Source organism: Oncorhynchus masou, chromosome 2, assembly GCF_036934945.1.
Source record: "Oncorhynchus masou masou isolate Uvic2021 chromosome 2, UVic_Omas_1.1, whole genome shotgun sequence".
NCBI classification, from domain to species: Eukaryota; Metazoa; Chordata; class Actinopteri; order Salmoniformes; family Salmonidae; genus Oncorhynchus; species Oncorhynchus masou.
In genome coordinates, this window is record NC_088213.1 from 18179329 (window position 1) to 18206311 (window position 26983).

The 26983-nt window shown below is 40.9% G+C and overlaps 2 protein-coding genes across 2 annotated transcripts in view; one reads left to right on the forward strand and one right to left on the reverse strand.

Moving 5' to 3' along the window:
* The window catches only part of adamtsl3 (ADAMTS-like 3), a 228380-nt gene extending 205024 nt beyond the window's left edge, over nucleotides 1-23356 (reverse strand). Inside the window, 2 exon segments of the mRNA XM_064984412.1 lie at nucleotides 22239-22354; nucleotides 23249-23356. Of these exon segments, the coding sequence (XP_064840484.1) occupies nucleotides 22239-22307 (69 nt within the window). The 5' untranslated portion in view covers nucleotides 22308-22354; nucleotides 23249-23356.
* A 190-nt stretch (nucleotides 23357-23546) lies between these two features.
* The window catches only part of lmnl3 (lamin L3), a 36671-nt gene continuing 33234 nt past the window's right edge, over nucleotides 23547-26983 (forward strand). Inside the window, exon 1 of the mRNA XM_064989107.1 lies at nucleotides 23547-23627. The gene's annotated coding sequence lies outside the window, so the exon portion shown is untranslated. The remainder of the gene's footprint in view (nucleotides 23628-26983) is intronic.

Here is a 26983-nt window from a genome sequence, read left to right on the forward strand (position 1 = left end):
TACGGGAGTACACACACAGTATTAATAACAGTGCTGTTCAGAGAGGGTAAGGTTTAGGGGAGTACACACACAGTATTAATAACAGTGCTGTTCAGAGAGGGTAAGGTTTAGGGGGAGTACACACACAGTATTAATAACAGTGAAGAGTTCAAAGCGTTCCAATTATATCCAGTTGCTTATCAGAACAAAGTTGAAAGCTAAACTAAAGCCGCCCCCTGAGTTTAAGAAAATGTAAAGAGCCCCTCTTGGAAGAAACCATTATTTAGAGGTGTTGACCTCTTCAAAGTCATATCTATCTCCCCCCACCTGAAATACTTTGGTTTCAACTGGGTTCAATGGAAATTGTTGCTGCCCAGAAGGCTTCTTCAAGGGAAACACTGCCCCTCGACTATGAAGCACAAGTCTCTGAAGCTGCCATGTAGACAGTCTATGAGTCATTCTGACATCAATGTCTGTGGGAAACTCTGGGAGAAACTTTGGAAGAGGGAACGCATTCAGTTCATTAAACAATTTGCTACTTCCATGACGGTTTGTTGGGTGTAGCAGGGTGTGACCATATGAGAGTGTCACCATTTGGAATTGAAAAACTTGTGCAGCAGCTGCAGTACACACGGACCCAGGCACCTGCACAGACAGGCTCTACCTGTGCAGAGCACATGACCCTTTGCCCTTCCTGTCTCCAAAGTGCCCTTTTTGTGGTGTTAGGACTTTTTTGTATAGCTCTTTTTTATTGTTGTTGGGAACCCACTGCCCACAAGTAATTTTCAAGTTTGCCCTTGCCCCTTTTTCCCATTATGGCCTGTACAGAGATTGCGCGTGCCCACTATCTAACCATGCACAGCTTGAGAGATGCGGTCACCAGTCAAGTGTCTGTCTAGCTACCTAGTTTAAATACAACAGTACTGCCACAGCAGCATAACATTTGATTATCACTTGATAACATTTAATTTAGCCTACATCAATATTCAGTCTGGTTGGCTGATGTGCAGCAGAGAGAGGCAGAAATACATAGAGAGGTAAATCACAATCAGTCAAATAAATGGAGAAGTAAGTAAGTAGCATATACATAACTAAGTAGCATATTTACATCAATCCACAACATCAATGATCAGCTGATTGTCCACCCTCTTTTCCCCATGTCAACCATGTCTTCAGGAGGCACTGTAACTAGATCGCTTACCCTTTGTGATGATGACTGAGTGTTGTTGCAGAAATAAATATGCAATGCAACAACAAAACTTATGGTTTGTTATGAATTTAGAATTAATTATACATGTATTCATTTCTTTCAAGCGGGGAGAGGGGGTTCATTTTGAGCATCTGCCCCTGAAAGGTCTGTGCACGGCCCTGCACTCGCCCCCTGAGCCGCTATAATCGCAATGTTCTTCAACAACCTTTTTCATTCAACTGAACGTTGCACAACGTTGTGCCCTGTTGAACAAAGCCCTGCTGTTTTCCCACGTTAATGCCCTGCTGGAAGTGTGCTATTCCTGATCTGTACTCCCGACTGGCATCCCTTCAGAGCGCTACGGCATCTCTAGCTCATCTCTGCAGAGGCAAATAGCTCAGACATCCACAGATTCCAGAATGCTTCCCTCACCAGGGTAACACTTCCTGTCACTATCGCCATGATGGATGGTTGTTATGAGAGACGGACCAATAGCAGGGAATGTTAATGGAGTGTGAACCAAAGAGGAAGAGGTTTAATGGCGTGTGTCACCCATGGCCCGTCACATTTAACGGAAAGATGTGGGTACCAGGGGGAAGAGGGCAAGTTGATAGGAGAGGCATCTACTCCACACCTAACCTAGATGTGACTTCAGAGCATGAATATGCAAAGACAATCCAAAAACCAAAGACAAAGTTGTCCTGCAGAACAGGCTACAGGGTGAACAGGGTGATACAGATACCAGTTTGGACTAAAGGCCTCAGGCGAGAGTGATATGAGGCATCCCATCCAACCCTATGACAATAGGATTATAAAGGTTTCAGGGACGTGTCGAGCAGATGAGGGGGAAACTATCATTGGGAAAAAAATATTAAGAATGACCATAAATAATTAGGGCTGTCAGAGTTAATCACATAACTCAAATTAACTTCTTGTAATTTCTGTGCATCATTTTGTTTTACGCGATAACTTGCATTGTCTGAAAGCACTCAAATTACACTGAAAACATCCCAAATACATAAAATATACAGCTTAAAACCAACAAAGCAATATAAAAACAAGTTGACATTGAGGTTAACGAAAGTGTGCTTTCTCAATTTACCTAATGTTGCTAACCATCACTTTAGAAAAATCAGGACGTCAATATTGTTTTAATGCTTTTTTGTAAGAAAATCTTAAATTACAGCTTAATTCGAGCAAATTAAGAATTTGAACATTGCAAATCCTGCGATTAACTCTATTTTATTTTTATTTTACATCCCTATAATATATATATATATATGTAGTTTTTTGTTGTTGACTTTGATCAATTTAAATAAAAACTATTATTGAAATGTTTGCTTTCTGTAATGACGCCCTACGCTGTGCTCCTCCCAAATGTGTGTTCTGTGCTGATTGTTAGTTGTGGGAATAATAAAGTTCTATTCTATTCTACATGATGATAATTCTTTAAAATGTTAATTTAGAAGTTTTAAAGTGGCAATATATAACTTTTTGGGAACACCAACCAAATTCATATAGAAATTGAGTTATAGATCTATCATTCTACTTAAAAGCAAGTCTAAGAAGCGGTAGATATGTTCTACGTGTGCCATTTCCATGCTTCCCATTTTGTTTTTGCATTTTTTACTTTCTGTTTTGTACACCAGCTTCAAGCAGCTGAATTAACAATATTTTTGGTTATGGAAAATATACTTCACAGCAGTTTAGATGGTGATTATCTACAGTATACTTTGTTATTTTGTCACATAAACTGAAGTGCAACTGTAACTTTAAATCATTGATTTAATCATTCTGGAGATTGCATACGTGGCCGAATCGGTGGAATCGGTGAGGAGAGGGGGGGGTGGAGTGAGATAAATCAGATAGACAGTGACAGAGAGGAGAGAGAAACAGATTCCAACCAGCTGATTGGCAGAGAACCCAGAGTGGAAATGGAGCCAGTGTGTTTGCAGCTGAGAGGAGACTGAATGGACACACTGTCCATGTGAATGAAAGAGTCTTTCACACAAGCCTGTGACTTGCTCCTCACACACACACCTCACATACACACCACACACACCACACACATTGGCCCATGCAGGCCACAGGGTTGGCCATAGAGCAGTCCTCAGTAGAGGTTCAGCTGTGGGGTGAAGAGGTGACTGGTGCCTGAGGTGTGAGGACAGAAAGTGATCTTTTCACTCTTCAGCTTTGGCTCAAATACCAGGGCTGCTGACATTGAACCTGCATTAGAGAGAAGATGAGGGAGCAGGCAGAGCAGAGCAGCCTAGTTTGGTACCATACTAGATGTGCTGTAATAACTCTTCTATAGCAGTGACCTGCAAGTAGGGTTGCAAAGGGTTGGAAACTTTCCGGGAAATGTTAGGACATTTTCTGGAAATGTTCCCCAAAATATTGCTTATAACAGTGAACCTTTTTTGTGGGATACACAAGGCAATTCTAGGTCTTATGGCATATTTTGGTTAAACTATCCCAAATCCAATGGAATTACAACCCTCTGCATGCACAGTGCGTTCTTCCATCACATGTACAGCTTATTCTCAAAATCTTGCACACTAATGAGATGCTATTGAACCCAAACTACTACACTGTCTAAGCCAAGGACTACGTGCTTTCTGATAAGTTTTGATTACAGTACTGGGTGGGGTGAATATATTTTATATGACATGATTTTTTTGTTATCTAGTAAATAGTAGCCTACAGCAAAGTGTGTTTAAATGATTTCTAACTTGTTAACAATTTCTGCTAGTTAGTTTTTGCTACCATGTGGATTTTAACTTGCTTGAGCCTGCTAACTGATGAGTTTTAATTCAGCTGTTTCCATACGTTTCATTTTTTTTAAATGATCTTATAAAGAAAGTTGTTAAATCTATCTGCTTAACTATTTATCTGTACATGGAATTGTATTTTTTATTATGTTTTTATTTTATTTCTAATTTTCACAGGAAAATGCCATGGGCCCTATCTGATGTGTGGAGACATTTCACTGCAGCTAATGTAGAAGGAAAAGCTGTGTACATTTGCAAATACTGTGGCAAATAATATGTGAAGAATGCAACAAAGATCCAGAATCATCTAGCCAAGTACATAAAGTTCCCTCAGTGCTCAAAACAAGCAACCTCTGACAAAAGTCCCTCTACATCTATTCAAGGTGAAAATGATGAATCAGACACCTTATCGATAGCAAGAGCTCATGGTCCTCCTGGAATCAGAAGTTTTTTGACTCAATGGAGGAACGTAGTCAGAGAAATGCTGATGAATATCTTGCTCGAGCTGTGTATGCAACTGGTTCACCTCTGATGCTTACAGGCAATGTGTATTGGAAGAGATGTCTGAATGTTCTTCTCCCAGCATACACCCCTCCAATCAGACATGCTTTATCTACTCATTTACTGGATGCAGAGTTCAACAGAGTTCAAGTGAAGGTCAAGCTAATCATAGAGAAAGCGGACTGTATTGCAGTAATCTCTGATGTGAGGTTGGATTTTCGTGGGCAAGGAATAATTAACTACATCATCTACACCCCTCAACCAATATTCTACAAGAGCACAGACTCAAGGGACAACAGACATACCAGTCTCTACATTGCAGATGAGTTGAAGGCAGTCATTAGCCACCTGGTGGAAGGGACTTTGTGGATCTGAGGCTCTTTTCCCCTGTTGCCGCCGTCATCATCCAAATCCCACCAACATCAGTCGCCTCAGAGCGCAACTGGTCCTTGTTTGGGAACACACACACCAAAGCACGCAACAGGCTGACCAATACAAGGGTTGAAAAATTGGTGTCCATCCAGGCAAATTTGAGGCTTTTTGAGCCTGACAACGAGCCATCCTCAATAAGGTTGGAAAGTGACAGTGAAGATGAGGTCTCCGAGTCTGATGTTCAAGAGGTGGACATTGAGGAGGTCCAGGGAGAAGACAAGGAAGCCTGAGGAAGACAACCAAATTTGTAGTTCATCATTTTACAGATGTATGTTGAAAACATTTTTGGGAGATGCGATGGATCATTGGGGTTCATTCAATATTCCCTTTCTTTTGTTGTTCAGTGAAATCACCAATGTGAAGAGTCAACTAATTTAATTAAAGTTCAATTCATAACAAAATTGTTGTTTTTATTTTTATTGTAAGGATTAAATCATTTGAAATGATGTCTACTTATGATAAGGTAAAAGGTTTATGTGTCGGTCTCTATATGATATGGTAATTATATCCAACGCAAAAAACAACAACATTTAAATGGTATTAACATTAATTTGCAGATATTTCTGTTAATTCCCAGGGAAAGTTTCCACCTCTGAATATTCCACAGAATGTACAACCCTACCTGCAAGGGTATTTTCTTCTAGGAGGTGGCATTTACATACAGCGAGGGAAAAAAGTATTTGATCCCCTGCTGATTTTGTACGTTTGCCCACTGACAAAGAAATGATCAGTCTATAATTTTAATGGTAGGTTTATTTGAACAGTGAGAGACAGAAAAACAAAAAAATCCAGAAAAATGCATGTCAAAACTGTTATAAATTGATTTGCATTTTAATGAGAGAAATAAGTATTTGACCCCTCTGCAAAACATGATTTAGTACTTGGTGGCAAAATCCTTGTTGGCAAGAGGTCAGACATTTCTTGTCATTGGCCACCAGGTTTGCACACATCTCAGGAGGGATTTTGTCCCACTCCTCTTTGCAGATCTTCTCCAAGTCATTAAGGTTTTGAGGCTGACGTTTGGCAACTCGAACCTTCAGCTTCCTCCACAGATCTTCTATGGGATTAAGGTCTGGAGACTGGCTAGGCCACTCCAGGACCTTAATGTGCTTCTTCTTGAGCCACTCCTTTGTTGCCTTGGCTGTGTGTTTTGGGTCATTGTCGTGCTTGAATACCCATCCACAACCCATTTTCAATGCCCTGGCTGAGGGAAGGAGGTTCTCACCCAAGATTTGACAGTACATGGCCCCGTCCATCGTCCCTTTGATGCAGTGAAGTTGTCCTTTCCCCTTAGCAGAAAAACACCCCCAAAGCATAATGTTTCCACCTCCATGTTTGATGGTGGGGATGGTGTTCTTGGAGTCATAGGCAGCATTCCTCCTCCTCGGTGAGTTGACTTGATGCCAAAGAGCTCCATTTTGGTCTCATCTGACCACAACACTTTCACCCAGTTGTCCTCTGAATCATTCAGATGTTCATTGGCAAACTTCAGACGGGCATGTATATGTGCTTTCTTGAGCAGGGGGACCTTGCGGGCGCTGCAGGATTTCAGTCCTTCACGGCGTAGTGTGTTACCAATTGTTTTCTTGGTGACTATGGTACCAGCTGCCTTGAGATCATTGACAAGATCCTCCCCATGTAGTTTTGGGCTGATTCCTCACCGTTCTCATGATCATTGCAACTCCACGAGGTGAGATCTTGCATGGAGCTCCAGGCCGAGGGAGATTTACAGTTCTTTTGTGTTTCTTCCATTTGCAAATAATCGCACCAACTGTTGTCACCTTTTCACCAAGCTGCTTGGCGATGGTCTTGTAGCCCATTCCAGCCTTGTGTAGGTCTACAATCTTGTCCCTGACATCCTTGGAGAGCTCTTTGTCTTGGCTATGGTGGAGAGTTTGGAATCTGATTGATTGTTCGCTTCTGTGGACAAGTGTCTTTTATACAGGAAACAAGCTGAGATTAGGAGCACTCCTAATCTCAGCTTGTAACCTGTATAAAAAAGACACCTGGGAGCCAGAAATCTTTCTGATTGAGAGGGGGTCAAATACTAATTTCCCTCATTAAAATGCAAATAAATGTATAACATTTTTAACATGCATTTTTCTGGATTTTTGTTGTTGTTATTCTGCCACTCACTCTTCAAATAAACCTACCATTAATATTATAGACTAATCATTTCTTTGTCAGTGGGCAAACGTACAAAATCAGCAGGGGATCAAATACTTTTTTCCCTCACTGTAACAAGTATAGAGATTGTCAGTCTGCCATCTGAGGGACCGATGAGTACCATCCCTGGGACATAAACTGTCCACAGATCGGAGGTTGAGAAACAGACATGGGCAGATATTTCAATAAACAGGCAGAGAGGGAGTTAGCTAATCTGCTTTGAACAGCTACACCTCCTCACCCACTGATCCATACACAAGCCCTACAAACAGTATGTGAGAACCACTACCTCTGCCTCGCATCCCTTCACTATGTGTCTTTTATTAGGGAACATTAGTTTGCTATCCTCCAGAGTTCATAGTTCTTTGCTGAGTCCCAGATGTCACTCTATTCCCTATATAGGGCACTACATTTGACCAGGGCCCACAGGCAGCTGGTGTGTTAGCTGTTCCACCACAAGATGTAAAAGCAATCTGTGTCCCACATGGCACCCCAAATGGCATTTTCCATGCATGCAACATTTTTGCACTTTTCGTGACTTGACCTAAATTGCATATTCTATGAATATGAAGGAGGGGGGGGGGCATTCTTATGACATTGCCAGTAGTAAGGTTTGGGTTTCATTTCCAAAAAGACAAGTGCTGTAGCTTTTAAATGATATGTCACTTTCTATTTACTGACTAAAATGAACAGAGTGGGTACCACAGGTGTACTGTACATCGTCCAAAACAACCAGTTTAACAGGCTACCCCGCTTACCCCTTTAATGTAGGAGGACACATATGCAAATAATCAGAATAATCGGGTGTGATTGTGATGTCATGCTGTGGGTCAAAAATCCCCTCCCCTCTGAACAGGCTAAAATTCCAGGTGTTTTTCTTTTTAAAGCTCTTACACTAAAAGTGCATTGTCATAATTTTCACGTGTGGAAATATCATTAAAAAACAGGAGAATTGACTGCACTGTCCCTTTAATAACACCCACACGTGAAAATGATTTTGTTCCTTGGCTGGGAAAGAGTTTTGCTAAATGGATGGCTGAAACACACACACACGTACATACACATGCACGCACATACACACATGCACACACGCAGGCACACATACAGCTGTGAGAGAGAGTCAGCCGGGGCTGGAGTAATATCAATAATAAACCACAGAAAGGAAATTCACCAGCAAGACTCGTCTTGATAACGACATTCCGAGACGTAATGAATCCACTACCGAAAAATAAACAGGAGCCAAACTGTGAATAAACAAGGACAACGGCGATAACACAAAACACGCTAAGACACGCTAGGCTAGCCGCCGTCACTAGCCCAGCCACATGGTCAAAATTACATTACTCCAGATTGTACTCCAGATTGCACTTACTATAATCATCCTGCGCCAGGGTTTTGGGTTTCCCCTTTGAACAGAGCTGTGAAATCCATGCTAATGATTGACACTGAGAGACTGGCTAGCGACGACGCTAGCGCTAATGCTATCGCCTGCAAGGATCTAATGGAGTCCAATTTGTGAAGGACTGGTGCCTGTGGCTGCCAGAGCAGTTTGCATGGCAGAATCAAAGATGGATAGCATCCAAGTGCCTCAAAATTGGGTTATAGGGGCGCCTGTAGAAGATTGACAACATGCTAACACTGAATTGTGGTGTTAGGGGCCTCAGCACAAGATTGACAACACACTCCAAGCTTGCACAGTAACACACAAATACACTGTAGACTAACACACACACTTGTGGTGAATCAACAACACTACACCCAAACACACCCACTACACCAAGTGTACCCCTACTATAAAGAGTAGGTCTTATGGCCCCAGTGCAATACCATGAACCCATGGTAGAATCCACCCAAACCAAGATAAGAGTGACAACAGTGTCAGCTAACAGCACACGTGATGTTTCTGTGAACTGCTCATCAGTGAGTTTCCTCCCATGTTAAGAGGAAAAGAGGTAGAGGAAGGGAGAGGTTGACATGTTGAGAGAAAAAGTGGGAGGGAGAGGTTGACATGTTGAGAGAAAAAGTGGGAGGGAGAGGTTGACATGTTGAGAGAAAGAGAGGGAGGGAAGGGAGAGGGAGGGGTTGACATGTTGAGAGGGAGGGAGGGAGGGGGAGGGAGGGGGAGGGAGGGAGGGAGGGAGGGAGGGAGGGAGGGAGGGAGGGAGGGAGGGAGGGAGGGAGGGAGGGAGGGAGGGAGGGAGGGAGGGAGGGAGGGAGGGAGGGAGGGAGGGAGGGAGGGAGGGAGGGAGGGGTTGATATAGGGAGATTCACGCTGGGACTGCTGTGAAAACCTGCATTAATGGATAATAACAAGTTAACATACTATTCCCTCTATAACCCACACAGAGACCATCTCCCTCAGGGATTTCCATGGTTTTTATTGTGAAAGCCATTTCTCCTTTGTGCCTTTATCACAGTATAGAGTGACATCAAATCTACCCCTGACCACTTCCTCTTCCTGTTGACCTCCCAGGTGACTTCCTGTCATCACTCAGTCTGTTGTTTGTAACAGACAGCTGTTCAAACACAATGTGGTTACTGTGTGCCCCCTTAACCCCTCTGTATCCAAACAGGAGCCATGGGAACACCACTCCCACCCCACCCTCCTCTGCCTACAGGGCAGCTACAGTCTCTAGCACACATACTGTGTATCCTTCACTGGATTGCAATGAAAATCTCTGTGGTGCGACAACGTGGATACCTGCTCACCAGAAAGTAGTCTTTGGAGAAAAGGCGTTAGCAGTGCTAATACCCTCTGAGTGTTTTGAGTCTCCCTCCACTACAGAGAGAAGGTGTTGATGTCAGGAAGGCTCCAAGAAGAACACCCTGTGATTACGTAGCTGTTACCCCAACACCATCGTCAGAGGGAGATAACAGCCATGTGCCCGTCTATTAGAGGTCGACCGCTTATGATTTTTCAACTCCGATACTGATACCGATTATTGGAGGACCAAAAAAAGCCGTTACCAATTAATCGGACGATTTTTCAAATGTATTTGTATTAATGACAATTACAACAATACTGAATGAACACTTATTCAAGTGAATAAAATCAACTTAGCCTCAAATAAATAATGAAACATATTCAATTTGGTTCAAATAATGCAAAAACAAAGTGTTGGAGAAGAAAGTAAAAGTGCAATATGTGCCATGTAAGAAAGCTAACGTTTAAGTTCCTTGCTCAGAACATGAGAACATATGAAAGCTGGTGGTTCCTTTTAACATGAGTTTTCAATATTCCCAGGTAAGAAGTTTTAGGTTGTAGTTATTATAGGAATTATAGGACCATTTCTCTCTATACGATTTGTATTTCATATACCTTTAACTATTGGATGTTCTTATAGGCACTTTAGTATTGCCAGTGTAACAGTATAGCTTCCATCCCTCTCCTCGCCGCTACCTGGGCTCAAAACAGGAACACATTGACAATAGCCACCCTCGAAGCAGCGTTACCCATGCAGAGCAAGGGGAACAACTACTCCAAGTCTCAGAGCAAGTGATGTTTGAAACGCTATTAGCGCACACCTCGCTAACCATTTCACATTGGTTACATCAGCCTCATCTCAGGAGTTGATAGGCTTGAAGTAAACAGCGCAATGAGGGCAATGAAGCACGGCGAAGAGCTGCTGGCAAAATGCACAAAAGTGCTGTTTGAATGAATGCTAACGAGCCTGCTGCTGCCTACCACCGCTCAGTCAGACTGCTCTATCAAATATCAAATCACAGACTTAATTATAACATAATAACACACAGAAATACGAGCCTTAGGTCATTAATATGGTCAAATCCGGAAACTATCATCTCGAAAACAAAACATTTATTCTTTCAGTGAAATACGGAACCGTTCCGTATTTTATCTAACGGATGGCATCTCTAAGTCTAAATATTGCTGTTACATTGCACAACCTTCAATGTTATGTCATAGTTACGTAAAATTCTGGCAAGTTAGTACGCAATGAGCCAGGCGGCCCAAACTGTTGCATATACCCTGACTCTGCATGCAATGAACGCAAGAGAAGTGACACAATTTCACCTGGTTAATATTGCCTGCTAACCTGGATTTCTTTTAGCTAAATATGCAGGTTTAAAAATATATACTTCTGTGTATTGATTTTAAGAAAGGCATTGATGTTTATGGTTAGATACATGTTGGAGCAACGACAGTCCTTTTTGCGAATGCGCACCGCATCGATTATATGCAATGCAGGACACGCTAGATAAACTAGCAATACCATCAACCATGTGTAGTTATAACTAGTGATTATGATTGATTAAGTTTAATGCTAGCTAGCAACTTACCTTGGCTTCTTACTGCATTTGCGTAACAGGTGGGATCCTCGTGAGGCAGGTGGTTAGAGCGTTGGACTAGTTAACCGTAAGGTTGTAAGATTGAATCCCCGAGCTGACAAGGTACAAATCTGTCGTTCTGCCCCTGAACAAGGCAGTTAACCCACCGTTCCTAGGCCGTCATTGAAAATAAGAATGTCTTCTTAACTGACTGGCCGAGTTAAATATAGATGAAATAAAGATGTAAAAAATTTTTTTTAAATGTCATCTGCAAAATCTGCGTCCAAAAAATACCGATCTCCGATTGTTATGAAAACTTGAAATCGGCCCTAATTAATCGGCCATTCCGTCTATTCTTCTATTCCTGAGACACACACACAGACACACACACACACACACACACACACACACACACACACACACACACACACACACACACACACACACACACACACACACACACACACACACACACAGTCTTCTCACTATTTTCTGTTGCCAATGAACACAACAACAAAGTGTTGACCTGTTGACCTGAGCTAAATCTGTCAAAATGGATGCCTGACTAACAGCGCAATACCAGTAGTGAACTTTTGTACTCAGTAACCTCTGGAGTCTGAGGCAGAGAGAGAGAAAGAGGGGGAGGGAGAGAGAGATACAGGAAAGACAAAGACAGAGACAGGAAAGAGATTACAGAGAATGAGAAAGGGGGGATAGAGAGATAGAGACAGGGAGAAAGAGGGGAAGGGAGAGATACAGGAAAGTCAAAGACAGAGACAGGAAAGAGGTTACAGAGAGAGAGAAAGGGGGGATAGAGAGATAGAGAGAGAGAAAGAGTGACACTGAAAGAAGGAGAGAGAGATCGAGAGAGAGAGATCAAGAGAAAGAGAGAAATTGAAGAGGAGGAAAGCAGAGCTCTAAGTCTTACAGCACCTCTAGAAAACCTCGGCAACAATAAAAGCCAATCAAGCGTGAGTCTAATCCCACATCTGCTTGTCATAATCCAGGCGGACACCCAGCCAAGCATGGACCTACTAACTACAGCCCCCATAACTCCCCACCCTTCCCTAACTACAGCCCCCATAACCCTCCACCCTACTAATCCTCATTTGACCTGACTGACTGGCTGTCTGGCTGTCTGGCTGTCTGGCTGGCTGGCTGGCTGGCTGGCTGACTGGCTGGCTGACTGTCTGGCTGGCTGGCTGACTCTACTGTCCAATGCCCAAAACATTCCCCCACCAAGTTTAATCTTTCCCTCACGCTTCAACAGAAAAACACTTTCAGTGGACATTCTCCATTGAGTTTACATTATAGTACAGGTCAGGAGTAGATTACAGCGGGCCACACAGAGATTCAGAGATTTTGTATCAGTCACGAATTCCGTAAAAAATGGAGACTGACATTGAGCCCAAGACGGTATGGGGCTGATACGTTGACCGGCAACAGACCATCCGGTTTTTTTTGTTGTTTTTTTAAGAAAAAAGTTTAAATGAGTTAAACTTTGAAGGATAAATAGATGCCTTCTTCAATTACTGCAGTGGGCTAAATCAGGGCCACACAGAGAGATTATTTGTAGTGTTCAGCAGTTCTACTTTGAAACAAAAGTATACACCTCACACACATGGTTATGGACTAATACAAAATCAAAATAAAAGTGTACCATGTCAGATATAGAGTTGAAATGTATAACATCCCAATATGACACTTGATATAGATCGCAGAAGACTGAAATATAACAAAACTGTTTGACATTGACACACCAGATGTCGTAAAACATGTATCTTCAATAATTATGAAATGATGAAAAAGTAAGAACATTCCACCCATGAGGCCAAAGAGGGCGCTTTTGGTCATTGACTGCAGGAAAGGGCTACTCTGGGTCCGGGAAAACAGCGTTTAGGGGAGAAAGAGAAGTGTTTTGAGGTCTAACTCACAAATCACTGCAGCATTCTGGAGGCCGGTGCTCTGACTGAGCAAGCTGTGTCCCTTGCTCCTGTCAGCAGCAGTATTTACAGCGACACGTGATCACAAATGTGGTGAAATCAGCACTTTTAAGAGACTTTAAGGAGTTTAGCACGTCGTTTTATGCAGTTAACTCATTACTGGGGTGATATGCAGCTAAGAGAGAGGCACAGTTGGAGTGTGTGTGTGTGTGTGTGTGTGTGTGTGTGTGTGTGTGTGTGTGTGTGTGTGTGTGTGTGTGTGTGTGTGTGTGTGTGTGTGTGTGTGTGTGTGTGTGTGTGTGTGTGTGTGTGTGTGTGTGTGTGTGTGTGTGTGTGTGTGTGATAAAGTGGGGGAATGGACAACTGATATATTATGGAGACATGAACTCAACAGAATTACAAATAAACCTGGACATGCTATCTGCTAAAGCACTCAGCTGATATAATGTGTTCCCCTCCATCTGTTCCCTAGGAGACCCTCTCTCTCTCTCTCTCTCTCTCTCTCTCTCTCGTGGTCACTCTCTCCCATTCTCTTGCTCTCTCTCTCTCTTGCTGTCTCTCTCACGCTCTCAGTCTCTCTCTCTCCCACACACACAGGGCCTGTGTGAGCCCCTGTTCCACTGGTCACAGAGGGAGGCTAAGCCACAGGTGTGGCCGGTGAAAGACCCCTGGCAGCTGTGTGTGAGAGAAAGAGAGAAGAGAGAGAGAGGGAAAGAGTGAAGGAGAGAGAGGGAAAGCCTACCTGAGTGCATGTGCCTGCCTACGTGAGTATGCATCCGTGTGTGTGTGTGTGTGTGTGTATGAGAGCAGACATGCGTACATATGTATCTATCCATATTATTATTTTTTATTTAACCTTTAGGGACAACATATTGACACCTGGGTCTCTTTTGCAAATGCGCCCCGTATTTACAACAACACATTATACCCAAACTATATACTGTAAATACACATTCAAATACAGTCATGGGAAGCACAAATAAAACATCACAAATCACCCAGAAAAAAAGACATTCCTCCACAATAAGTCCCCAATCAGAATGGCACCAGAGCAATAGGGTGCATTAACACTAAAAGCAGATTTACCTCGCTCTGTGGAGACCCTAGAACCTCCACAGTTAACCAATCACATGAATGGATTAGGCAACTCAGGTGTCTATACTTCAAAAGCAAAGTTAGATCAGATGGAAGTTCATGAAGTTGGGCCTTGTAAACAAAAAGGGAGTAATGTAGAGACCTGCGGGTCTTTAGCGAAGTCCAGCCAACCTTTTGATACAGGATGAGGATTAAAACCTTCACCTGTAACAAAACAAAGGGCACTACGGTAGATGATATCCATAGGTTTAAGTGTAGTAGCAGCTGCATAAACAAGAACAGATAACAAGGTTAACTGAATGATCTGCTTCCTACTGCTTAGAGAAAGGCACCATCTGTTTCTGTAGAAAAAGACAACCTTAAATCTTAGCTTCTTAACCAGTTCATCTTTGTTTTTAAAATGTCAAAGACATAACTATTTATATGCGAGAACACGTTTGATTGGAGAAACATCTAAAGAGTGAACATGTAGGTCATCTGAAACATTCTGAGAGAGTTTCAAAACAGTATGTATTTAGTTTTCAAGTTTTAAATCAGCAAGGGATTCCTGCATAGCTCTAAAAGCTGACTGTAGTTTAGACACAGCCAGATCAACAGTCAGATCAACAGCCAGATACACAGCCAGATCAACAGTCAGATCAACAGCCAGATACACAGCCAGATCAACAGTCAGATCAACAGCCAGATCAACAGTCAGATCAACAGTCAGATCAACAGTCAGATCAACAGTCAGATCAACAGTCAGATCAACAGCCAGATACACAGCCAGATCAACAGTCAGATCAACAGCCAGATACACAGTCAGATCAACAGTCAGATCAACAGCCAGATCAACAGCCAGATCAACAGTCAGATCAACAGCCAGATACACAGCCAGATCAACAGCCAGATCAACAGCCAGATACACAGCCAGATCAACAGTCAGATCAACAGCCAGATACACAGCCAGATCAACAGTCAGATACACAGCCAGATCAACAGTCAGATCAACAGCCAGATACACAGTCAGATCAACAGCCAGATCAACAGTCAGATCAACAGCCAGATACACAGTCAGATCAACAGCCAGATCAACAGTCAGATCAACAGCCAGATACACAGTCAGATCAACAGCCAGATACACAGCCAGATCAACAGTCAGATCAACAGCCAGATACACAGCCAGATCAACAGCCAGATCAACAGCCAGATCAAACAGCCAGATCAACAGCCAGATCAACATTCAGATCAACATTCAGATCAACAGCCAGATCAACAGTCAGATCAACAGTCAGATCAAGTCAGGCAGTAGCAGACATAATACTATCATCTGCATATAGATGAAGTTCACCCTTTTTAACAGACTGGCCAATGATGTGTATATACAGTAAATAGTGAAGAGAGCAGGACCCAAAATCAACCCCTGTGGTACACCTCTACATACTTCAAGAAATTCAGACTTAACCCCATCAATCACAACATCCTGAGTTCTGTCACTAAGATAATCATGAAACCATGAACAGGCGACAGAGCTCAGGGCTATTGAGGAAAACGTATAAAATAGCCTGATCAACAGTATCAAAAGTGTTTGACGGGTCCACAAACAAAGCAGCACATTTCATTGTAGTGTGTAAAGCATTGACAAGATCATGAACTGTAATAGTGCTCTGTCCAGGCCTGAAACCTGTGAGGTTTACATTCAAAATTCATTTCTCAGACAAAAAAAGAGCAAAGTTGTACATTTACCAAGGATTCAATAATCTTATCTAGAAAAGGAAGCCTTGAAATGGGGTGCTAATGATTAAGATCACTACTATCCCCGTCCTTCTGGAGGGGCAGCACGAGAGCTGATTTACATACTTTTGGAATATTTCCTGATAACAATGTTAAATAAAAAACGGGGATTATTGAGCCAACAATGATGGGCGCTGCACACTTAGACCAGGATCCAATTGGTCGGACTCTGTGGATTCCTTGTTGTTTATTGCATCCATGTGTGTGTCTGTGTGTGTCCATTGCTGCAGGTGTGTGTGTCAGGGCCATGGTCACTAAGAGGTTAGGCACCAGATTCAGGGTCTAATTGTATGAGCAGATGAGTGAGAGGGCTGGGAACTAGGAGAGAGCCTTAGCAGACACGCCTGTCCTCGCGACACTGGTGGCTGTCATTGTTCTGACTTACTACCCACGCAATGGCTCCACGTGTTACACTCACATACGGACAGAAATGAAATGCAGGACTGGACCTATAAGACAGACACGTCTTTTAGAAGCCAGACAATTACAAGTGTTGTAAAGGGGCCCTACATTGGGCTATTGGGAAAACTGAATCAACACTAGAGAGGAGAGGAGACTCAAAGTTATTCTAATCTCTATGGGTAATTCCCTTTACTCCATACAGACAACATGTAAATACAAATACCAGCATGTTATACAAACAAATCATCAAACAGACTTCCAACTCTATTTTGGTCTCCTGTAGAAGCCTAATGTCCAACATCACAGTCAACTGGCAGATTCAGGTTTCAGTGTGCTCCATCTGTTTTCAGACACTAGCTTACTACATGTTAACTAGCAAGCCTTGTCTGCATGCCAAATGGTACCCTATTTTATAACGTGCACTACTTTTGACCAGTGTCCCATTTGGGATACATCCCTTATCCTAAAAAAAGGCCTCACCACTCAGTGGCAGAGCACAACAGATCTCTGTTATCACCTGGCCCTCAGCAGCCTGTGTGTGTGTGTGTGTGTGTGTGTGTGTGTGTGTGTGTGTGTGTGTGTGTGTGTGTGTGTGTGTGTGTGTGTGTGTGTGTGTGTGTGTGTGTGTGTGTGTGTGTGTGTGTGTGTGTGTGTGTGTGTGTGTGTGTGTGTGTGCCGCGTGTGCGTGTGTGTCTGTGTCTGTTTATGTGTGTGTATTAGACACCACTACAACACACTACTATAATCATATATATATATATATATATCAACCTTAGGGCTTTAGAGGGTTGATCCTCATAAAGAGAGGTGACATTCAATTCAGCTGGCTCCAAATAGACACATAGACAGGCAGACGAACATCCTCCAACTGTCCCATCGTGATGTACTACACACATCTACAATAATATGTACTACACACATCTATAATAATATGTACTACACACATCTACAATAATATGTACTACACACATCTACAATAATATGTACTACACACATCTACAATAATATGTACTACACACATCTACAATAATATGTACTACACACATCTACAATAATATGTACTACACACATCTACAATACATCTACAATAATATGTACTACACACATCTACAAATAATATGTACTACACACATCTACAATAATATGTACTACACACATCTATAATAATATGTACTACACTCATCTACAATAATATGTACTACACACATCTACAATAATATGTACTCATCACATCTACAATAATATGTACTACACACATCTACAATAATATGTAGTACACACATCACATCTACAATAATATGTACTACACACATCTACAATAATATGTACTACACACATCTAATATGTACTACACAATAATAATATGTACTACACACATCTACAATAATATGTACTACACACATCTACAATAATATGTACTACACACATCTACAATAATATGTACTACACACATATGTACTACACACATCTACAATAATATGTACTACACACATCTACAATAATATGTACTACACACATCTACAATAATATGTACTACACACATCTACAATAATATGTACTACACACATCTACAATAATATGTACTACACACATCTATAATAATATGTACTACACACATCTACAATAATATGTACACACACATCTACACATCTACAATAATATGTACTACACACATCTATAATAATATGTACTACACACATCTACAATAATATGTACTACACACATATGTACTACACACATCTACAATAATATGTACTACACACATCTACAATAATATGTACTACACACATCTACAATAATATGTACTACACACATCTATAATAATATGTACTACACACATCTATAATAATATGTACTACACACATCTACAATAATATGTACTACACACATCTACAATAATATGTACTACACACATCTACAATAATATGTACTACACACATCTACAATAATATGTACTACACACATCTACAATAATATGTACTACACACATCTACAATAATATGTACTACACACATCTACAATAATATGTACTACACACATCTACAATAATATGTACTACACACATCTACAATAATATGTACTACACACATCTACAATAATATGTACTACACACATCTACAATAATATGTACTACACACATCTACAATAATATGTACTACACACATCTACAATAATATGTACTACACACATCTACAATAATATGTACTACACACATCTACAATAATATGTACTACACACATCTACAATAATATGTACTACACACATCTATAATAATATGTACTACACACATCTACAATAATATGTACTACACACATCTACAATAATATGTATCACATCATACAATAATATGTACTACACACATCTACAATAATATGTACTACACACATCTACAATAATATGTACTACACACATCTACAATAATATGTACTACACACATCTACAATAATATGTACTACACACATCTACAATAATATGTACTACACACATCTACAATAATATGTACTACACACATCTACAATAATATGTACTACACACATCTACAATAATATGTACTACACACATCTACAATAATATGTACTACACACATCTACAATACTACACACATCTACAATAATATGTACTACACACATCTACAATAATATGTACTACACACATCTACAATAATATGTACTACACACATCTATAATAATATGTACTACACACATCTACAATAATATGTACTACACACATCTACACACACATCTACACACATCTACAATAATATGTACTACACACATCTACAATAATATGTACTACACACATCTACAATAATATGTACTACACACATCTACAATAATATGTACACACATCTACACACACATCTACAATAATATGTACTACACACATCTACAATAATATGTACTACACACATCTACAATAATATGTACTACACACATCTACACACATAAATAATATGTACTACACACATCTACAATAATATGTACTACACACATCTATAATAATATGTACTACACACATCTACAATAATATGTACTACACACATCTATAATAATATGTACACACATCTACACACATCTACAATAATATGTACTACACATAATATGTACTACACACATCTACAATAATATGTACTACACACATGTACTACACACATCTATAATAATATGTACTACACACATCTACAATAATATGTACTACACACATCTATAATAATATGTACTACACACATCTACAATAATATGTACTACACACATATGTACTACACACATCTACAATAATATGTACTACACACATCTATAATAATATGTACTACACACATCTACAATAATATGTACTACACACATCTACAATAATATGTACTACACACATCTAATAATATGTACTACACACATCTACAATAATATGTACTACACACATCTATAATAATGTATGTACTACACACATCTATAATAATATGTACTACACACATCTACAATAATATGTACTACACACATCTACAATAATATGTACTACACACATCTACAATAATATGTACTACACACATCTATAATAATATGTACTACACACATCTACAATAATATGTACTACACACATCTACAATAATATGTACTACATCACATCTACACAAATATGTACTACACACATCTATACATCTAATATAATATGTACTACACACATCTATAATAATATGTACTACACACATCTACAATAATATGTACTACACACATCTACAATAATATGTACTACACACATCTACAATAATATGTACTACACACATCTACAATAATATGTACTACACACATCTACAATAATATGTACTACACATCTACAATAATATGTACTACAACATCTACAAATATGTACTATCTACAATAATATGTACTACACATCATCTACACATCTAAATAATATGTACTACACACATCTACATAATATGTACTACACACATCTATAATAATATGTACTACACACATCTACAATAATATGTACTACACACATCTACAATAATATGTACTACACACATCTACAATAATATGTACTACACACATCTACAATAATATGTACTACATCACATATATACATAATATGTACTACACACATCTACAATAATATGTACTACACACATCTACAATAATATGTACTACACACATCTACAATAATATGTATACACACATCTATACACACATCTATAATAATATGTACTACACACATCTATAATAATATGTACTACACACATCTATAATAATATGTACTACAACATCTATAATAATATGTACTACACACATCTACAATAATATGTACTACACACATCTACAATAATATGTACACACATACAACATCTACAATAATATGTACTACACACATCTACAATAATATGTACTACACACATCTACAATAATATGTACTACACACATCTACAATAATATGTACTACACACATCTACAATAATATGTACTACACACATCTATAATAATATGTACTACACACATCTATAATAATATGTACTACACACATCTATAATAATATGTACTACACACATCTATAATAATATGTACTACACACATCTATAATAATATGTACTACACACATCTACAATAATATGTACTACACACATCTATAATAATAGCCACACCTGTATAGGCTGAAATAGCCAGGAACAAGAGCTTTGAGGTGTGACCATCTGTGTGTCCCAAACGGTACAATTTTCCCTATAAAGTGCACTACTTAGTAGTGTAAACTATATAGTGCACTACTTAGTAGTGTAAACTATATAGTGCACTACTTAGTAGTGTAAACTATATAGTGCACTACTTAGTAGTGTAAACTATATAGTGCACTACTTAGTAGTGTAAACTATATAGTGCACTACTTAGTAGTGTAAAAAATATAGTGCACTACTTAGTAGTGTAAACTATATAGTGCACTACTTAGTAGTGTAAACTACATAGGGAAAGGAGTGTCATTTGGAAGAGAGGCGCACCCCCACATAGTTGACAAGGTCCAGACTATATACTGAACATCAATTTGAAAAAAAAAACAAAGAAAGTGAATCACTCTACGGGTGAATCTGGTCTTTGCTTGATTTCTCACATCCTTGTCTCCTTTTCAAAACGCATTGCAGAAGATCTGACCCACTGGGCAAGAACTGGTTGAATCAATGTTGTTTCTACATCATTTCAATCCAAAATTGCAATGTGATGACATTGAATCAAACTGATTGTATTTGTAAAAAGTCATGAATGTAGGGAATTTCATCATTTTTTCACCCAACTTTTAAACTAAATACACTGACAGTGAATTTGAACATTGAATTCACGTTAGTTGACAACCCAACCAAATGTATATCAGAAGTAGACGTTGAACTGACATTGTGCCCAGTGGGGAGGTTCTTCCCCTCAGACCTTCTCCTCCAACATGCTTTGAGAAGGAGGTGAGGACATCAGACTCAAAGAATGAAGGAAATACAACTGAGATGCACCCTTCATCACTCCCAATCATTTATAACAGAACCAACGTTCTGGAAGCCAGGGCCTTTTTCAGGGTTGAACAAGCATCACACTTTATATGAAGTTGTACAACTCCACAGTGGGTGGCCTCATCGTCCAATTAGCGGGCCCTTCCCACAATTTCGGAAACACTGTGCCATATCAAATTGAATCAAACGTTTATTTAAATGCCACCATGTGAATGGTACAGTACCTGTGCAGTCGAGTAGAGCAGAGAGAGAGCAAGCCCAGTCTCCCAGAGCAGGAGCAGGAGTGGTTTCATCTTCGCTCCGCGGTTAAACGTGCTGTTATGTGTTGGTGAGGTGCAGCCTGGGATAGGGAGCACATGTTTCAGTCAGTGTCAAGACAGGGGAGAGAAAGGCAAAAACCCAGAAGGTGCACCGCTCTTCCCATCAAATCTTAATATTATTATGGCCAGTCTAATACTTACACAATACAGTGATGTTGCAAAAACATGTGTGAAAATACAGGAATAGGCGATCAGTTGTCACCGATGATAAAGTTAGATTGTATAAATTAGCCTAAATAGAAGGAATCAGATTGAGATTGAATGTATAGCCTATAAAAAAATAGAGACATTGGCATATGTGCGTCTGTAAACTACTATGAATGACACTAGGTGGGTAGTTTCTTTGGGTATCAGGGTTCAATATTGCATGAATGTGATTATAACGATGTAGTGAAAAGCTGTTGGATAACTGACACGTAACAGCACAACCGCTACATGGATGGAATCCTAGGAGAAGCACTTCCCTCCGCTGGAAATAGCTTTGGCCAATTATTGATTTCTAGCAAATTCATTCTACTTGTCAGATAGGCTCCCGCTTTCTCGAAAGTTCATTCTAGACAGTGAAGGATGCTCCCGCAGGGTAGGGGTAGCTCAAAAGGCACAGTTCAGCGATGTCTAAGGCAGTATAGCAGGCAGTTCACGTGTCTATAAAACGTATTTAAAATAATAACGATATTGACAACAGCGACAGAGAATGTCTACCGTGTCAAAAAGATGACGCGGCGCATTTCTAAATGTAAACGGTGTTCTGTAAACATAACATGCCAGAACAACAACAATATTTAGGCTGAAATAATCAACTTGCACTTGGTTAAACTGATTCTGTGGCGCGATAGAGACCATTCACAGGCACCACATATTTCACAGACATTTGGACAGAATGACAGTACGATGTAACAGATATATAATGTTACCTTCTTTCGGAAGAATGCGCTGCGCTCATGTACAGATCAACATATCCCACTGATTCCTCAAACCTGATTTCCACCCGGCGCGACCCTCCCCGATTTCAGAACCGCAACCAAAACTCGCAGTCAAATATGATGTATCAAATCGATACACAACTTATTCGCACACAACAACTAAATATTCCGTTGTGCTGTGGCCTACTACGGAGTCACAATAAAAGTCTGAATGAGCTCCCTCTTTCTCTCGCTCTAAATGGAGCGCGACTGGGAAGTAGCGATATGGAGCTCAAATAATGACCGGACAAAGTTAGAGCGCTGCGCAGCTGATTGCCGCCCTCGTCCCATCGCCAATATGGATTTGAGAATCGGCTACAGGAGAAAAGGGGTACGTGATTATGTTGATTTGTTCGAGCTTCACGTTTATTCAGTCAATTTCAACATCGTTATCATCATCATGATGATCATAATATTCATCTTCGTCACATTAATAATAACTATAATAACAACAATCATCCTCCTCACCATCATCATCATTCAGATCATTATCCTAATAATCATCATGATCATCATACTCATGATTTTCATCATCATCATCATAAACAATCATCATGCAGTCATCATCATCTCATTTATTACAAGGGGCAAACAGTAAAGAATGAAGATAATGGCAATATTATCAGTACACCAGTTTCCAACAGTATGAACTGTAACTAGTTCCATACGTCTTTTTTCTTGCGTACCCCAGCCACATTTTCACTCTGAAACTAATATAACGTTTCAAGACCTCCCTAATAATCTTGTGTGCCACTGTCACACTGTGATTTTGGGCCTTTAATCAACCCAGATAGGCAAACTCCAGCACAGTTTTTCTACATCTAAAATGACACCCTATCTCCTATATAGAACACCACTTTTGACCAGAGCCCTATGAGCCTTGGCTAAAAGTACCAGAGAATAGGGTGCCATTTTGGACTCATATTATGCTGTTGCTGTCACCGCTGCTCACTCGCCTGGCCCTAATACAGGCACTGTAGAGAAGTGGTGTATTACAGCTATCACTCACCATGCCCTGTGGTGTGGCAGATCAAAGTGGCTATTACAACATGCTGGGGAGGTTCTCCTTTATTATGAGGTGAGGAATAGATGTTGGCAAAGCATAGGGGAGATACAGGGGGAGATAGGGCAGTGAGAGGGGGAGGGAGAGATGAGAGAGTGAGACGAGTGAGGGCAGTGAGAGGGGAGGGAGAGATGAGAGAGTGAGACGAGTGAGGGCAGTGAGAGGGGGAGGGAGAGATGAGAGAGTGAGACGAGTGAGGGCAGTGAGAGGGGGAGGGAGAGATGAGAGAGTGAGACGAGTGAGGGCAGTGAGAGGGGAGGGAGAGATGAGAGAGTGAGACGAGTGAGGGCAGTGAGAGGGGGAGGGAGAGATGAGATGAGAGTGAGGGTAGAGAGAGTGAGTGAGAGGTGAGAGGGGAGGGAGAGATGAGGGGGCAGTGAGAGGGGAGGGAGAGATGAGAGAGTGAGACAGTGAGGGCAGGAGGGAGGGAGAGATGAGAGAGTGAGACGAGTGAGGGCAGTGAGATGGGAGGGAGGGAGATGAGAGAGTGAGAGTGAGGGCAGGAGAGGGGGAGGGAGAGATGAGAGAGTGAGACGAGTGAGGGCAGTGAGAGTGAGGGGGGAGGGAGAGATGAGAGTGAGTGAGGGCACGAGTGAGGGGAGGGAGAGATGAGAGAGTGAGACAGGAGAGGGGGGGAGGGAGATGAGAGAGTGAGACGAGTGAGGGCAGTGAGAGGGGGAGGGAGAGATGAGCGAGTGAGACGAGTGAGAGGGGAGGGAGAGATGAGAGAGTGAGACGAGTGAGGGCAGTGAGAGGGGAGGGAGAGATGAGAGAGTGAGGGCAGTGAGATGGGAGGGAGATGAGTGAGGGCAGTGAGATGGGAGGGAGAGATGAGAGAGAGGGCTTTGGACATGGATGAACTGGGGTATTACAAACTCACTTCACTTTCAACCAATGATCCTATTGTCTTTGTAACTCTGGCGTGCTTACCTGTAAACTCACAGCTAGGATAAATAGGGGGATGGATGGATGGACAGACAGATGGATCAAATGGATTGGTAGGTGGATGGATGAATGGATGATTCCACCCCCTGCACAACCCAATTGAATGCCTGGGTACAGTACAGTACAGGTGCCCCTTTAGTATTGACCCTAGGCATCACAGTCAGGAGGTAGTCAGCTTGCCAGTAATTGAGAGGTCAGGAATAAAAGCTGAGACAGAATTGGGGGCTTTTGACTGAACTAGGACATTACAAACCCTCTGTTCCTATACTGTATTGGGCTTGCCACAGTTTTTGTGGTATGCTTTTCTAGTTTTTGTGCGAGTCATTCTACTAAGATCACAGCCGGTGCAGGGGGACAATCTGAAACACACTTTCTCCTTTACACTCGATTGCTGCAGGGCTATTTTCTGGAGATTTGTCTCCCTCTGCTGTTTGATTAACCAAATGACCCAGAATTTTCCCACTGTCAAATTATTGTCAAGTGGGACTGTGACTGTTCTCATCTTGTCACAATCTCATAGAAATGATAATGAATGCACTATGTACTATGTCATTGTTTATTGAGTACCGTGGTGTAAGATGTTCAGCGATGTTTGGAATTCGAGGCCAGACACATAGTGGGCACACAGTATGTAATGATCAAACACATTTCACCAATCTCTTGTCTAATTATTACAACGACCAACTAATATTGTTTAGAATCGTTATGTTGTGCTCGGTATATGATTAGCTGCGCCACAAAGTTACCACATCAAACTCACCCCAACCCTCATGCTCCTACAGAGCACCACCCGAATACCAGACTTTTATTAAACAGGCATGACAGAATGGAAGTGACATAATCAAATAATGAAAAACACAGATACTATAAAAGTAAAAATAGTGATATAAATTCTAATTTGGTTTAGTTTATGCAGTTGTGAAATTAGCTAGGTCCAAGTTTTCTACAAAAGATAAGAAAAGTTGCCAGATATCATACAATTGAATTGCAGATCATTTTAAGGAATAGTGCCTTTTCTCTAGCTTGAGATGACCATGACTTCCTTTATCCAATGGCTGACAGTGGTTAGAGCATTGGACTAGTAACCGGAAGGTTGCAAGGTCAAATCCACGAGCTGACAAGGTACAAATCTGTCGTTCTGCTTCTGAACAAGGCAGTTAACCCACCGTTCCTAGGCCGTCATTGAAAATAAGAATTTGTTCTTAACTGACTTGCCGAGTTAAATAAAGGTGAAATATAAAAAGATATACCTGTCCAGAGGGGAATCCTGTGGTGCCACTGCCAATAATACAACAAAGCAGTGGCCCATTGGCCCATTGGAATCCTGTGGTGCCACTCCCAATAATACAACAAAGCAGTGGCCCATTGGCCCATTGGAATCCTGTGGTGCCACTGCCAATAATACAACAAAGCAGTGGCCCATTGGCCCATTGGAATCCTGTGGTGCCACTCCCAATAATACAACAAAGCAGTGGCCCATTGGCCCATTGGAATCCTGTGGTGCCACTCCCAATAATACAACAAAGCAGTGGCCCATTGGCCCATTGGAATCCTGTGGTGCCACTCCCAATAATACAACAAAGCAGTGGCCCATTGGCCCATTGGAATCCTGTGGTGCCACTCCCAATAATACAACAAAGCAGTGGCCCATTGGCCCATTGGAATCCTGTGGTGCCACT